The sequence below is a fragment of the Carlito syrichta genome, unplaced genomic scaffold, assembly GCF_000164805.1.
Source record: "Carlito syrichta isolate Samal-C Ts95f unplaced genomic scaffold, Tarsius_syrichta-2.0.1 Scaffold272467, whole genome shotgun sequence".
Classification (NCBI taxonomy): Eukaryota; Metazoa; Chordata; class Mammalia; order Primates; family Tarsiidae; genus Carlito; species Carlito syrichta.
The window spans coordinates 20,350-34,632 of record NW_007216563.1 but is presented as its reverse complement, the minus strand read 5'-3'; the positions used below and the strand labels follow the sequence as shown (position 1 = coordinate 34,632).

At 46.6% G+C, this 14,283-nt stretch overlaps 2 protein-coding genes across 3 annotated transcripts in view; one reads left to right on the top strand and one right to left on the bottom strand.

Annotated features, from left to right (window-relative positions):
- Positions 1 to 5,592, bottom strand: part of RPS29 (ribosomal protein S29) — a 29,227-nt gene extending 23,635 nt beyond the window's left edge. Inside the window, exons 1-3 of one of the 2 annotated variants that reach the window (XM_021709674.1) lie at positions 5,469 to 5,592; positions 5,128 to 5,227; positions 2,788 to 2,834 (exon numbers count right to left, since the gene is read on the bottom strand). In XM_021709674.1, the coding sequence (XP_021565349.1) occupies positions 2,826 to 2,834; positions 5,128 to 5,227; positions 5,469 to 5,530 (171 nt within the window). In that variant the 5' untranslated portion in view covers positions 5,531 to 5,592 and the 3' untranslated portion in view covers positions 2,788 to 2,825. Of the gene's footprint in view, positions 1 to 2,735; positions 2,835 to 5,127; positions 5,228 to 5,468 lie in introns of those variants that run through there. The other variant, XM_008052323.1, reaches the window with a different exon arrangement.
- An 8,551-nt stretch (positions 5,593 to 14,143) lies between these two features.
- Positions 14,144 to 14,283, top strand: part of LRR1 (leucine rich repeat protein 1) — a 13,267-nt gene continuing 13,127 nt past the window's right edge. Inside the window, exon 1 of the mRNA XM_008052321.2 lies at positions 14,144 to 14,277. Coding sequence (XP_008050512.1) covers positions 14,154 to 14,277 — 124 coding nt within the window. The 5' untranslated portion in view covers positions 14,144 to 14,153. The remainder of the gene's footprint in view (positions 14,278 to 14,283) is intronic.

Below are 14,283 nucleotides of genomic sequence, written 5' to 3'. Positions count from 1 at the left end.
CTCAAAAAAAAAAAAAAAAAAAAAAGGAAGAGCAGAGGCCTAACTAGCAATATAGGTACCAGGCACACTACACTGGATACCCCATCCCTAAAGGCAAACACTGCTAACATACTAGCATGTTTCCTTGTTCTTCCTGAGCATTTGTTTTTAAACATATTGAAATTATACCAATTTTTTTATTGAAAATTATTTCTGTAGGTATTTAGTAGACTACCATTATTTACCAAAGCTTTTCCTTTTTGTTGAACATTTAGTTTATTGGTAAAAAGCAGTGGCTCAGCCTGTAATCACAGCACTTTCGGAGGCTGAGGTGAGAGGATTGCCTGAGCCCAGGGGGTTCCAGACCAGCCTGGGCAACTTCGTGAGACCTAGTCTATACAAAAAAAATCACAGAAATTAGCCGGGTGTGGTGTGCATATGTATTAGCTATTTGGAAGGCTAAGGCAGAAGGATCGCCTAAACCCAGCAGGTTGAGGCTGCGGTGGCCGTGAGCATGCCACTGCACTCCAGCCTGGGCGAGAGGAGATGCCAGTTCAAAAAAAAAAAAGTAGTTTTTGAGACACACCCTCTGGTTTGAATCTCACTTACTGGCTATGCAATCTTGGGAAAATTACCTATTCCTTGTGTCTTGTCATTAAAATAGGGACTATACCTCAGAGTTGTATTAAAGGAGATGCTGCCAGGCACAGTGGCTCACGCCTGTAATACCAGGCAGAGGGGAGAGGATCGCCTGAGTCCAGGGGCTTGAGACCAGCCAGGTCAACTTGACGAGACCTCATCTCTACAATAAAATCAAAAACTTAGTTGGGCGTGGGCACGCCTGTCACTTCCAGCTATTTGGAAGACTAAGGTGGAAAGATTGCCTGAAACCAACAGGTTAAGGTGGCGGTGACCATGATGGTCCCACTCTAGCCTGGGCAACACTGACTCAAAAAAAAGAAAAAAAGGGAGATGCTATAGCCTAAATGTGTCACACACCCCCCCCCCCATTTTCATGTGTTGAAATACTAACATGGGTTTCAGGATGTGGGAGCTTTTGGCAAGCAATGAGGTCATATAGCTCAGTCCCCATGGGATTAGCAACCCTATAAAATAGGCCCAAGGAAGTTCATTTGCCCCATCCAAGTGAGGACACAGGGAGAAAGTACCATCTATGAATTAGGAAACCACTCAAGAGACTTGAAATCTACAAGCTCCTCGATCCTGGACTTTCCAGTCTCCAGAACTGAGAAATGTCTATTATGAAAGTCATCAAGCCTACTGTACAACAGCCCAAAGAGAATAAGACCCAAACCTAAGCATATAACCTCTATGATCCAATATCATACCCGATGGTATCTATAGTATCATCATCTTTTCCCAAGAACACATACTGAGCTTTTGGCCAGGCGTGGTGGCTCACGCCTGTAACCAAAACACTTTAGGAGCCTGAGGCAGGACTGCTAAAGCCCAGAAGTTCCAGACCAACCTGGGCAACATAGCAAGACCCCAGCTCTACCAAAAAAAAATCAAAAAACTAGATGTGGTGGCATGCGCCTGTATTCCCAGCTACTGGGGAGGTTGGGCATCACCCGAGCTCAGGAAGTGGAGGCTGTGGTGAGCAGAGACGGTGCCACTGCACTCGAGACTTGGCAACAGACACTAAAAAATAAACCCAGTTTACTTCACTCCTCTGTTCACCCCCCAAGTGGGTGCTCATCTACAATACATAACTATAGCCTACAGGGTTCATAGATTCTGGCCAACTTTGTTTCAGCCACAACTTTGCTATTTTTAGAAAACTCCGTCTAAGAACTCTTCCACAGTAAGCTCTGCTTAGTAAGTTCTTAACCCAAATGCTTTCTTCCCTGACTACACCCAGCCCACATACATCCCCTGCCTTGTTCTTCTTGCATATTGCATACCGCTGCTCTATCAGCATGTAAATTCAACTGAGAACTTTTTGTTCAATACAATTCCCAGTGGTCAGTATAACAAGAGCTCAAAAACTTTAAGATTGTTACTCAGTCCTTCCTAAACTTGGATCACCTAGAGGACCTTGCTCAAATGTAGACTAATTCAGCATGCACGGGGTAGAGTCAGACTCACTGGCAATAAATCGACTTCTAGGTGGTGACATTGGGGCAAGGACAAGCACTGGGATTTTCACAAGAGCCTACTTTTATCTATCTTGTTGGTCACCTGTACCATCAGTATGTTAAAGCAACACTACACCTGAGTCCTTCAATAAATGCTTCAGGGCCACGGTTTTAATTCTCCACATATAATATATATATCTAAAAACACTGATACATATGTAGTCCCTGCTCCCTTCCACATATCACAAGGCTTTCAAGCTTTTACCTGGGAAATATTCCCTGTATGACACCTGGGCAACCTCCTCTGCCCAGAGCAGGTTTTAGCGGTTAGCCTTCCTTTCCAAAATTTTTTCAACATTTTTTTTTTTTACTAGTCTACCTCATTGTTCAAGTCAACTGCTCATGAAACTGTTCGTTTCAGTATATATACTGAATGTTTCAATATACAGTAGGCACTTTATCATGAAACACATTTTCCAAGGTACAAAAATAAAACTGGCATTTACCAGAGTTTAGCACGAACATTTTTATGTAACTCAGGGAAAATAAATCACATATTCTGCAGACAAATCCATTAAGACAATAAGAGATAAATTTTAAATGCAATTTCTATACCAAATCAACTATTCTAGCTACATTAAAACACTCATAAACTGATATTTTTTAAAGAATTTTTTATTTTATGTACAAGGAGCTAGCATGCTTCCACTGTGTAGATGGCTTGGATAATCCATTCAAGAAGATCACTCAATCCAACTGAAAAAAAAAAAGATGTGTTATTTTAAAAATGCTTAAAATCTCAACTTGATTCTCACAAAAACTGACGTAATACAGAACATTTCTGCTAGAAATCTCACCCCCTAACTACACCAAAATCTAAATAGTTTATTTGCTGAAGGCCAAGCACAAGTCGCTCGATAAACCTCAACTGTACTTTAGACTCATTTATATATTCCCACTTCTTCCCTAAAGTTTCCTAAAACAAAACACTACTATATAAAATGATCTTTACCAAATGCTAACGATGGTAATTAAGTGGGTCACTATATAATTAGTTAACTTCGAGAAACTAAGAATATCGAGTTAGTGGGTGGGCCAAAGCGTATTCTTACAACAGTTAAGTGAGCTTCCTCATAATACCATTAACTCATTCAGGACTGCTGCGCAAATTTACATCACTCCAAATTCGGTTCCCGATTGCCACTGGCATGAATCTACCTCATTGTGGAAGATTTCTTGTCTTTCCAGGTTTATAATCCAAATAAAAACAAAAAGTACAGAATGCTAGTCAGAGTGGTATCTGATGCAAATACCGGATATGCCTGCAACTTTCAGCAGTATTGTGAAAAAAGCAACAATTTAGAAAATACCATTTCACTTGTGCTTAAAGACAAATCTGTGGCAATTAGCTTCAGCCTCAGATTTTTTTTTTAATTTTCACCCGCTCTCAGTCTTAGGAAAGTGAAAATTGTGCTGATCGCGAATGTATTAAGTCTGAGCTTAAAGATACTTTTGTCTCTGGCACATCTCATTACAATTTACACAGCGAGGCATGGTAGTGCGTGCATGTAGTCCCAGCTACTATTAGGGAGGCTAAGGTAAAAAAGACTGCCTGAGTCCAGGCGGTTGAGACTGTAGAGAGTTGTGAGTGTGCCACTGCACTCCTGCCTGGGCAAGAGACTCCAACTGGGGGAAAAAAAAAACAACACTGACACACTACCACAAAAAATATATATTTTGGCCGGGCTCAGTGGCTCAGCCTGTAATCCCAGTGCTTTGGGAGGCGGAGGTGAGCGGACTGCCTGAGCCCACGGGTTCGAGACCCGCCTGGGCAACTTGGTGAGACCTCATCTCTACAATAAATCAAAAAATGAGCCAGGCGTGGGAGCGCGCGCCTGTAGTTCCAGCTACTTGGAAGGCTGAGGCGGAAGGATCACCGGAGCCCAGCAGGTCGAGGCTGTGGTGGCCAGGAGCGGCCACTGCACTCCAGTCTGAGTGACAGAGTGAGACTCCAACTCAAAAATAAGTAGGTTCTATTCAATATCCTGTACAAAATAATTAGGTATCAGAAAACTAGTTATTTTATCTCAAAGAGCCAATAATAAATAAGTTTTCACATTTAAAGAAAAAGAGTGCAGAGCACGGTGACTCACGCCTGTCATCCCAGCACTTTGGGAGGCGAAGGTCAGAGGATTGCCTGAGCCCAAGGGTTCGAGACCAGCACAGGCAAATTGGTGAGACCTTATCGCTACAATAAATCAAAAAATCAGGTGGGTGTGGCGGGGCACATCTGTAGTTCTAGCTACTTGGAAGGCTGGGGAGACCGGGAGCGTGCCACTGCACTCCAGCCTGGATGACAAAGTATGACCCCCACTCAAAAAAATAAAAGAAAAACGAGTATTTAAGTTATTTTTAGGAGCCAAAAAAACCTTAATGTATTCACTTGAAAGGTCACACAACTATTAAATGGCAGACCTATGTAGGCTAAACCCTAGCAATATCTACCCAGCCCCAAACCTGAAGCTCATTCCAGTCTACGGCTGCTGCCAAACACTTCTGATCAGTGGTTAATACACACGGCGGTACCCAAATAACTACACACTTTAAGCGATGTCTTATCTATGATTACTCTTCGAATTACGGTAGCAACACGTAAAACATGTACCATGACGTTCGCTCAACCGTGCTCCTACCATCTTGACTGTCCTGCCTGTCGCTTGGTGACGCTCGCAGTCACTTGGTTCACGTCATCTTCCCAGCGAACGTGTATACATGTCTCGGCGCCCCGTCTATTTAGTTCGGAAGCTGAGGGGGTGTTGGAGGAGACCATCTCTAAGTCCTTTACCTTCCCTATTCGGTTCCTATAACTGCCCAGACCATGAACAGTGTCACGCGCTGCCAACGAATACGAGGAAAGGTCTCGGTCGACGGCTCAGGACCGTGCCCACAGGGAAGACCGGCTGTCCTCCGCCGAAAACACAAGATCAGGCAGAGTCCCATCCCCACCCTGCCCGCCCACCGCAAGAGCCCGGAGCCCGCGGCCGCCTACCTTAATGAAGCCTATGTCCTTCGCGTACTGGCGGAAACACTGGCGGCACATATTCAGGCCGTATTTCCGGATCAGACCGTGCCGGTTTGAGCAGACGCGGCTGTTTAAATTAAAAAAAAAAAGATGAGTTTTACAAGTCTCCGAAACGACACGCGTCCTCCCTCGGCGGACCACGAGCCGCAGCCCCCGTCTTCCCGAGCGCGTTCCAGGCCCGTCATGGCGGCCCCCTCAGCTTCGATTCGGTCTCGCCCCCACGCGCCGCCCGTGACTTCTCTCCTTGAGAAGCTAAGCAACCCCGCGCAGCAGCACAACCCTACCCAAAGCCGCAGTCTACTCCTCACCAAGAGCGAGAACCCTGGCCGAATTTCCGCGGGTGGCTCCAGTAGAGCTGCTGGTGGCCCATCTTGCTCTCAGGAGCGCAACGAGGCGAAAGGAAGGAACTTCCCCGCGCGTGCGCTCTTCAGATTTCGTGGGGCGGGGGAAGGAACGGGGACACGGAGTACCCAGAATGCAGCGCTAAAAAAGTGGCGCGTGCGCAGTGCGGAACGTGGCCTCACGAAGCGACGACCGATGATGTAGGCTGGCGCCGTTGATGACGTCAGCCCACCTCAACTTCTAGTATGATTTTGCGCCGCCTGGAGAGCGCCGGGCGCGGTGGCGCGTGCCTGTAGTCCCAGCTACCGGGGAGGCTGAGGTTGGAGGATCGCTTGAGTCCAGGAGTTCTGGGCTGCTGTGCGCTATGCCGATCGGGTGTCCGCACTAAGTTCGGCATCAATATGGTGACCTCCCGGGAGCGGGGGACCACCAGGTTGCCTAAGGAGGGGTGAACCGGCCCAGGTCGGAAACGGAGCAGGTCAAAACTCCCGTGCTGATCAGTAGTGGGATCGCGCCTGTGAATAGCCACTGTACTCCAGCCTGGGCAACATAGCGAGACCCTGTCTCTTTTGAACAAGAAGGAGGTGACAAACTGTATGGACTGAGTATTTTACGTTCATTTTCATTCAACTTTTACACACTTGGAAACGGATGTTGCCGCGTCTCACACTGCCCCCTACTGGAACAAAGTTATAAAAACAACTTAAATCAGCTGCAATAATCACAAGTCAACGGTAGGAGGGTGCTTCTACTTCGTTAAACACAATACGTTTTCGATTTTTTTTTTAAATTGACACACTCCTCCAAGACATACACCTACACCATTTCAGAAAAATAAATGATAAGAGGTTCTTTGGCCCCTAGTGTATGATACTTAAGTGTAACCGATAGAAATGAAATGACTCACAAGTAATGTGCAGTGTTTCTGTTGCTTTGACAAAAAAGTAAATGTCAAATCTCTGCTGAAAGAGGTCTAAATGCCACACCGTCATTTATAATGCCTTTAGACAAACCTCCGAAATCGAAGATTAGCTAGATTTATACAATGAAACACAGGGTGCAACAATTCAAGACATGTTTACACCATAAACTCTGACATTAGAACTGAAATACAAGATTTCTTTTGAAGATTATTCCAGGGGTCCGGAAGGGCCCCCTACCCAACCATTAAGCTCGGCACTGTAGTATGACGAAGAAGGCGGGGAGGCAGAGATTTAGATATGACTCCCTCCTCGCTCTCAAAATTTTCTAATCCACTGTAGAAAATAGGATTCTGGGAGTCCTTCCTCCCGGTTTCCACGTTTGTGCCACAACAATGTGTACACCACGAAGTAAGGAGCATACTCTGTATTCAGTGACGAACGTGAACATGAAAGGAGCAAAGAGGGGATCGATTCATTTCAGCTGGAGGTACCTCTGGGGGACCTTTGATGCAGAGCTTGAAGAATGAGATTCTCACGGGCAGCACTTGACGGAAGACTGGGTGGTCTCTGAGAGGAAGAGCTTGAGCGAAAGATTGGACCTGGAACAGGCTCGGGGATGGTGAACAACCTTGTAACTGGACTGGAAGATACACAAAAGGCCTCGTGATACCTAAGAATGAAAGGGTATATTTTATTTTAAAGCCTGATCGGGCAGAATCTAATGCCAACATCTCCAGCTTTCCTGCAATTTAGGTCAGTCACTGACGTGTGTTTTCCAAAATGCATCTGCCTCTCAGAAGCGAATCTATCATTCGTCTACTTTCTCGGGGCTTTCCTAGTGGGTCTCCATAATATTTAAAAGATTGCCATGGTTCTAAGATAATTCTATAAATATTTCGAATACTCTGATATATAATTATGTTAGCCTAAAAAGGTGGACTCATTTAAAAGAGAGGGAGGAAAAAAAAGACAAGGCCAAGCTCGGTGACTCAGCCTGTAATCCCTGCGTTTTGGGAGGCCGAGGTGAGTTGATTGCCTGAGCCTGCGGGTTCAAGACCCGCCTGAGCAACTTGGTTCGATCTCATCTCTACAATAAATTAAAAAATATATATATATATATATAGCTGGGCGTGGTAGCGCGCGCCTGTAGTTCCAGTTACTTGAGAGGCTGACTCCAGTTGGGGAGACAGAGTGAGGCTCCAAAAAAGAGACAAACAAGAAGCAACTAGCTGCACTTGAACAGTCTTAAAGCATCTTGATATTTAAACAATTTTTAAAATATTTAAGTAATTTGTAATGTTTATTCTGGTACATAGATTATTCTCCTTGATAGAGATTTTGGGGGGTGTGGGTGTGGGTGTAGGTGTGTGTTTGGGTTTTTTTGGTTTTGTTACAGAGTCTTGCTCTGTCATCCAGGTTCTAGTGCACAATCATGGCTTACTGCAGCCTCCACCTCCTGAACTCAAGTGATCCTCCTGCCTCAGATTCCCAAGTTACTGGAACTACAGATGCATGCTACCACTCCCGGCTATGGTTTTTCTTTCTTTCTTTTTCTTTTTCTTTCTTTCTTTTTTTTTTGGTAGCAATGAAGTTTTGCCAAAGTTGTTCAGCTTGGTCTCAAGTGATCCTCCTGCCTCCCAAAGTGCTGGAATTACAGGTGTGAGCTACCACAACCAACCAATAGCCTAGTTTGAGACGTCGTACTTCTTTTTTGTCTTAAGATAAAGTGACACCACCTATCCCATCTCATAGATGAATCCATTTCTTTTTCAGTAAGAAAGCTGAAAACACAACTTTAAAAGTTAATTTTAATTTGTGTTTATGAAGAGCTTTCAGCTTAATCTTGTGGTCTTCTTACAGTTTCCTAGTTTTCTTTTGTATGTGGTTTTGATATGTTTCTGTTTTTAGAACACGTTTTCCAGCCCTGCTCAGTGGCTCAGCCTATAATCCCAGCTCTTTGGGAGACCAAGGCCAGCGGATTGCCTGAGCCCACTGGTTCGAGATCAGCCTGGGGAATTTGGTAAGACCTCCTTTCTACAATAAATCAAAAATTAGCTGGACATGTGTGTTCCTGTAGTTTCAGTTACTTGAAGGCAAAGGCAGACAGCAGAGACAGAAGGATAGCCAGAGCCCAGCAGGTCCACACTGGGGTGGCCTTGAGTGTGCCATTGCACTCCAGCCTGGGCAACAGAGTGAGACTCCGATTCAAAAAAAATACAAAGAAAAAGAAAAAATGTGACATAATCTCTTTGCCCAAATAATCCCTATGGATATTTTCCTTTTGAAAAAATAAAAGTAGCCAGGCTCAGTGACTCAGCCTGTAATCCTGCGCCTTGGGAGGCTGAGGTGAGTGGATTGCCTGAGCCCACAGGTTCGAGACCCGCCTGGGCAACTTGGTGAGACCTCATCTCTACAATAAATCAAAAAATGAGCCAGGTGTGGTAGCGCATGCCTGTAATTCCAGCTACTTGGAAGGCTGAGGCCGAAGGATCGCCGGAGCCCAGCAGGTCGAGGCTGCGGTGGCCGGGAGCAGCCACTGCACTCCAGTCTGGGCGACAGAGTGAGACTCCAACTCAAAAAAAAAGAAAAAAGAAAAGTAATTTTTATAAGACTGAAGCATGGGCAATTTCCTCGGGTCCCCTCCTACTATGGGAGCTTTTCTGTCCTCTCAATAAATCCTGCTTTCAAAAAAAAAAAAGACAGTACAGAGTATAGATTTTTTCCCCCAGAGCTAGTCTGTCATGAAATAGATCTTATTTTTGAATTGGAATACATTGGAATAATCTGTATGTCAAGACGTGAATATAATAATAACTGAAAATAATAATAATAGCGGAACCAGGGTGGCTCACATCTGTGATCCCAGCCCCTTTGTGAGACTCAGGCAGGAGGACTGCTTGAGCTTGGTTCAAGACCAGCCTGGGCAACATAGAGTGATCTTGTCTCAACAAAAATTAAAACAATTTTTAAAATTATCCAGCATCTGGGGTGCACTTGTAGTTCCAGCTACTCAGGAGGCTGAGATGGGATGATTGCTTGAGCCCAGGTGTTTCAAGATATGGTGAGTCATGATCATGCCACTGCACTTCAGCCTGGGTGACAGGGTGAGACTCCAACTCAAAAAAATAATAATGATAATAGTTGAATAATAATTTAAGATCTTTCATTTTCTTTCTCAAATGATTGTTACAGTCATCTGTGATCTTTGATGTGCATTCAGAATTTAACCATTTAAAACACATGCCGATCTCTTGAATTACTTTCCACTTCAGGACTTTAGAAATAGAATCATACTTATTCTCTAAACTTTAAAAAATCTATTATACCATAGACAAACTCTAAGATACATGTTTTGCATGTTTGGCTATTACAATAATACGTACACTTTAGTACATCTACCAATTCCTTTTCTATTTTTATTTTTATTTTTCAGTCCGAGTCTCACTCTGTTGCCCAGGCTGGAGTGCAGTGGTACGCTCACAGTCACCGCAGCCTTGACCTGCTGGGCTCAGGTGATGCTTCCCCTTCAGTAGCTGGAACTACAAGCATGTGCCACCACATCCAGTTAATTTTTTTACTTATTGTGGAGACGTGGTCTCGCCATGTTGCTCAGGCTGATCTCGAACTCCTGAGCTCAGGCAACCCTCTCGCCACTGTCTCCAAAAGTGCTGGGATTACAGGCATGAGCCACCACACCCAGCCTTAATTCCTCTTCTAAATTTAAAAAAAAATTTGTTTTAATTTTTGTAGAGACAAGGTCTCAGTGTTGCCTAAGATGGTCTCAAACTCCTGGGCTCAAGCAATCCTCTCACCTCCACCTCCCAAACTGTGAGATTACAGGCTTGAGCTACCATCCCGGCAACTGTAAGTATTTTAAATAAAACATACATACATAAAACGTTTTTCTTTTTGAGTTGGAGTCTCACTCCATCACCCAGGCTGGAGTGCAGTAGCACACTCACGGCCACCCTAGCGTCAACCTGCTGGGCTCCGTTGATCCTTCCGCCTCAGCCCTCCATGTAGTTGGAACTACAGGCATGCGCCACCATACCCAGCTAATTTTTTCATTTATTGTAGAAGAGACGTCTCACCAAGGTGCCCAGGCTGGTCTCGAACCCGTGGGCTCAGGCGATCCACATGTCTTGGTCTCCCAAAGTGCTGGGATTACAGGCTGAGCCACCGAGCCCAGCATAAAACATATTTTTTAAAGTAAGCCTTTTAGTAGGCCGGGCTTGGTGGCTCAGCCTGTAATCCCAGTGCTTTGGGAGGCCAAGGTGAGTGGATTGCTTGAACCCGCGGGTTCGAGACCCGCCTGGGCAACTTGGCGAGACCTCATCTCTACAATAAAAAAATAAATAAATAAATTTGAAAAATCAGCCGGGGTTGGTAGCGCGTGCCTGTAGTTCCAACTACTTGAAAAGCTGAGGCAGAAGGATCGCCGGAGCCCAGCAGTTCGAGGCTGCAGTGGACGGGAGCGGCCACTGCACTCCAATCTGGGCAACAGAGTGAGACTCCAACTCAAAAAAATTAAAAATAAAAAAATAAAGTAAGCTTTTTAGAGGGTGAGTGGAGCCAGGTCAGCAGTAGAGGGCACCTGGCATGTTGGAAGCCTGCGGAGCAAGCAGCTTGACCCTTGGCTGGAGCCGGCCTGTGGATGGGGAGTTTTCGTCGGTGACTCAGGCTTCGACTCTCCCAGTGTGGCCACCAAGTTGGGGCTGTGATCCATCGCCTTCTCCTAAAGATGCATTCTTAGCCGGGCTCAGTGGCTCAGCTTGTAATCCTGCGCCTTTGGGAGGCTGAGGTGAGTGGATTGCCTGAGCCCGCGGGTTCGAGACCCGCCTGGGCAGCGAGACCTCATCTCTACAATAAAAAAAAAAACGCCAGCCGGGCGTGGTAGCGCATGCCTATAATTCCGGCTACTCGGAAGGCTGAGGCGGAAGGATCGCTGGAGCCCAGCAGGTCGAGGTTGCGGTGGCCGGAAGCGGCCACTGCACTCCAGTCTGGGCGACCGAGTGAGACTCCAACTCAAAAAAAAAAAAAAAAAAAAAAAAAGATGCATTCTTACTTATCGTCACACTTGCACACCGAAGAATGCAATGTCGAGATTAACTTGCTTAAGGAATGTCACAAAAATCACAACACTGTGAAAAATTTGGGTCATCCCAATGATCTGGATCAGGAGATGAGAAAATGCTCAATTTGGAAGGCCAAGGCGAGAGGATTTCCCGAGTTCACGGGTTTGAGTCCAGCCTCAGCAACATGGCGAGATCTCTTCTCTACAATAAATTAAAAAATTTGCTGGGCGTGATGGTGTGTGCCTGTGGTTCCAGCTACTTGGAAGGCTGAGGTGGAAGGATCACCTGAGCCCAGCAGGTTAAGGCTGCATGACCATGAGCGTGCCACTGCACTCTAGCCTGGGCGACAGAGTGAGACTCCTACTCAAAAAAGAAAAGAAAAGAAAATGCTTTAAGAATGAGTATATGGAAAAGTGGACCAGGAGCAGGGAGCATGGTACTGTGATGCAAAAGAGCCTTTTTAACACCCCAGTGGAATCTGAAAAATAAATTATATTTTCACTTGCTGCCTCGGCTGAGAGAAGACCCAAAGACTCCTATCTTATTTGGTCTCCAGAATCCTTCAAATGAAATGTGACCTGTGAGAAACTGAACCATGGAGAAACAGGAAAATCCTGGATTCTGAACATTTGTTGGCAGAGCCTTTAGTATCATCTCCCTTCTACCAACAAACCCAATTTCACCATGTTTCTTCCCTTTGTTTACAGCCAGTTAACATTTGGGAAACATCTATATCAATAAAAAATTTTTTTAAGTGAGTCTTGCCAGGTTTGGTGGCTCATGCCCATTAATTCCAGCACTTTGGTAGATCGAGGATTACCTGGGCCCAGGGGTTTTAGACCAGCATCTTTTCGAGACTTCATCTCTACAATAAATAAAAAAAAAAATAGCTGGGTGTGGTAGTGTAGCCTATAGTTCCAGCTACTTGGAAGGCTGAGGCAGAAAGATTGCCTAGCCCCGGAGGTAGAGACTGTGGCGGCTGTGAGTCTGCCACTGCACTCCAGTCTGGGCGACAGACTGAGATTCCAACCCCCCTCCAAAAAAAAGTAAGTCTTCTCTAATCCTATGCCCTATTTCCCTAGTTGCCCCATCCAGACCAATAAATTATCAGTTGTTGGAGGAATGCTAAAAAATTCTATCTATAGGCTGACTTGGTAGTTTAGTCTGTAATCCCATCAGACTGTAAGTCCAGGATTTCTGAAGCCCAGAAGTTCGAGACCAGCCTAGGAAACATAGGGACCTTTGTCTACCAAAAAAAAAAAAAAATCAAAAAAAGTAGGTAGGGGTGATGACACGCACCTGTAGTCCCAGCTACTCTGGAGGCTGAGGCTGAAGGATTGCCTGAGCCCAGGAGATGGAGGTTGTGATGACCTGTGATCGTGCCACTGCATGTCAGCCTGGGCGACAGAGTGAGACCTCAATTCACAAAAATAACTACATGAATAAAAATGATAACTGGTTTATTTTAAGATTTTCCTAGCTTCCAACTCTATCTAGAAATTCAGATTACCTTTAACGTACCTCTAAGGCTTTAGACTGTTGTTCTGTTATCTTCTATATTATTAACCACTTAAAGAGCAAAAGTAGGTAACTCATGATGTTTAATCGTCTCTCAAAATTGTAGGGTTCTGTTTTCTCTCTAGTCACGAGATTAACTTCTGCGAAATCCTGCGTCGCATTTTAATGCTGTACTAGATGTCTATGCAAGACTCCTACATGGAGGGATGTCATTTTTATCATCTTAATCACTATAACGTTTTTAGGAATGAGGGATCGGCAGATAACCCATTAGGGTCAATATGTTGTCAACAGGGACGCTAATTTAAGAAGTATGATTTTGTCCCAGTTGCACTGAAAATCAGGATTTCGGAACGCCATGGTACAATGTGGAAAGCACAATTCCGACGAAATACAATGTCTGGCTAGGCTAGGACCAGGACAAGGCGCCCGTGTTCAGGCGTCCACTCTGAACTCGCGCCCCAGACGCCTCCATCGCCCGGCAGGCCCCGCTCTGGCTCAGTCCAGGGAACTGGGAGTCCGAAGACCACCCGGGGTCTGGGTGGCCTTTTCGAGTCTCAGATACCCTTGAGGCTGTCCCTCCATCCAGCCACACACCTTGGGGACGAAGTGGCTCCACGGGACTCCGCACGGCCGTGACAGGTGTCAACGGGGGGAGGGGGTGCGGGGGAGGCCACCACAAACAACACACCCTCGCTGACTTAGGAGGCGACTCCTGCGATGCCCAGCGTCCTTCCCTATCCCACGGGGACCCGGCGAGTGCTGGAAACACACGGTCCCCGGGCGGAGGAATCCGCCCATTCAATAACAACACCCACGGCGCCGCCGCCGCGGTGGGGGGGGGAGCATGTGGCGCCCGCGCCGATCGCCGGTTCCGGGGCCGCGCGGCCTGGCCTCGGGCGGTCGGCGTCCGCGTTCTGGAGGTCGACGGGTACAGCGGGGACCCGGCTGTGCTCTGGGAGAAGGGACCGCGGGACTGGCAGGGACCGAGTGCTGAAAAGGCCGGGACGTCGAGGCGCCGGCAGACAGGCGGATCCGCGGGCAGCCCGCGCGCTCGAGGACCCCGGCGGCGGCGCCCGGCGGCGGGAACCAGGCAGTTTCAAAGCCCCTCGGCCCGGCGGCCGCGGTCGGAGCGATGAGGCTGCACTGCGAGGTGGAGGTGGTCCACCGGCGCCTGCCCGCCTTGGGGCTGAGGAACCGGGGCAAGGGCGTGCGGGCCGTGCTGAGCCTCTGTCGGGCGACGCCCGCGGGCCTGCCGCGGGCCG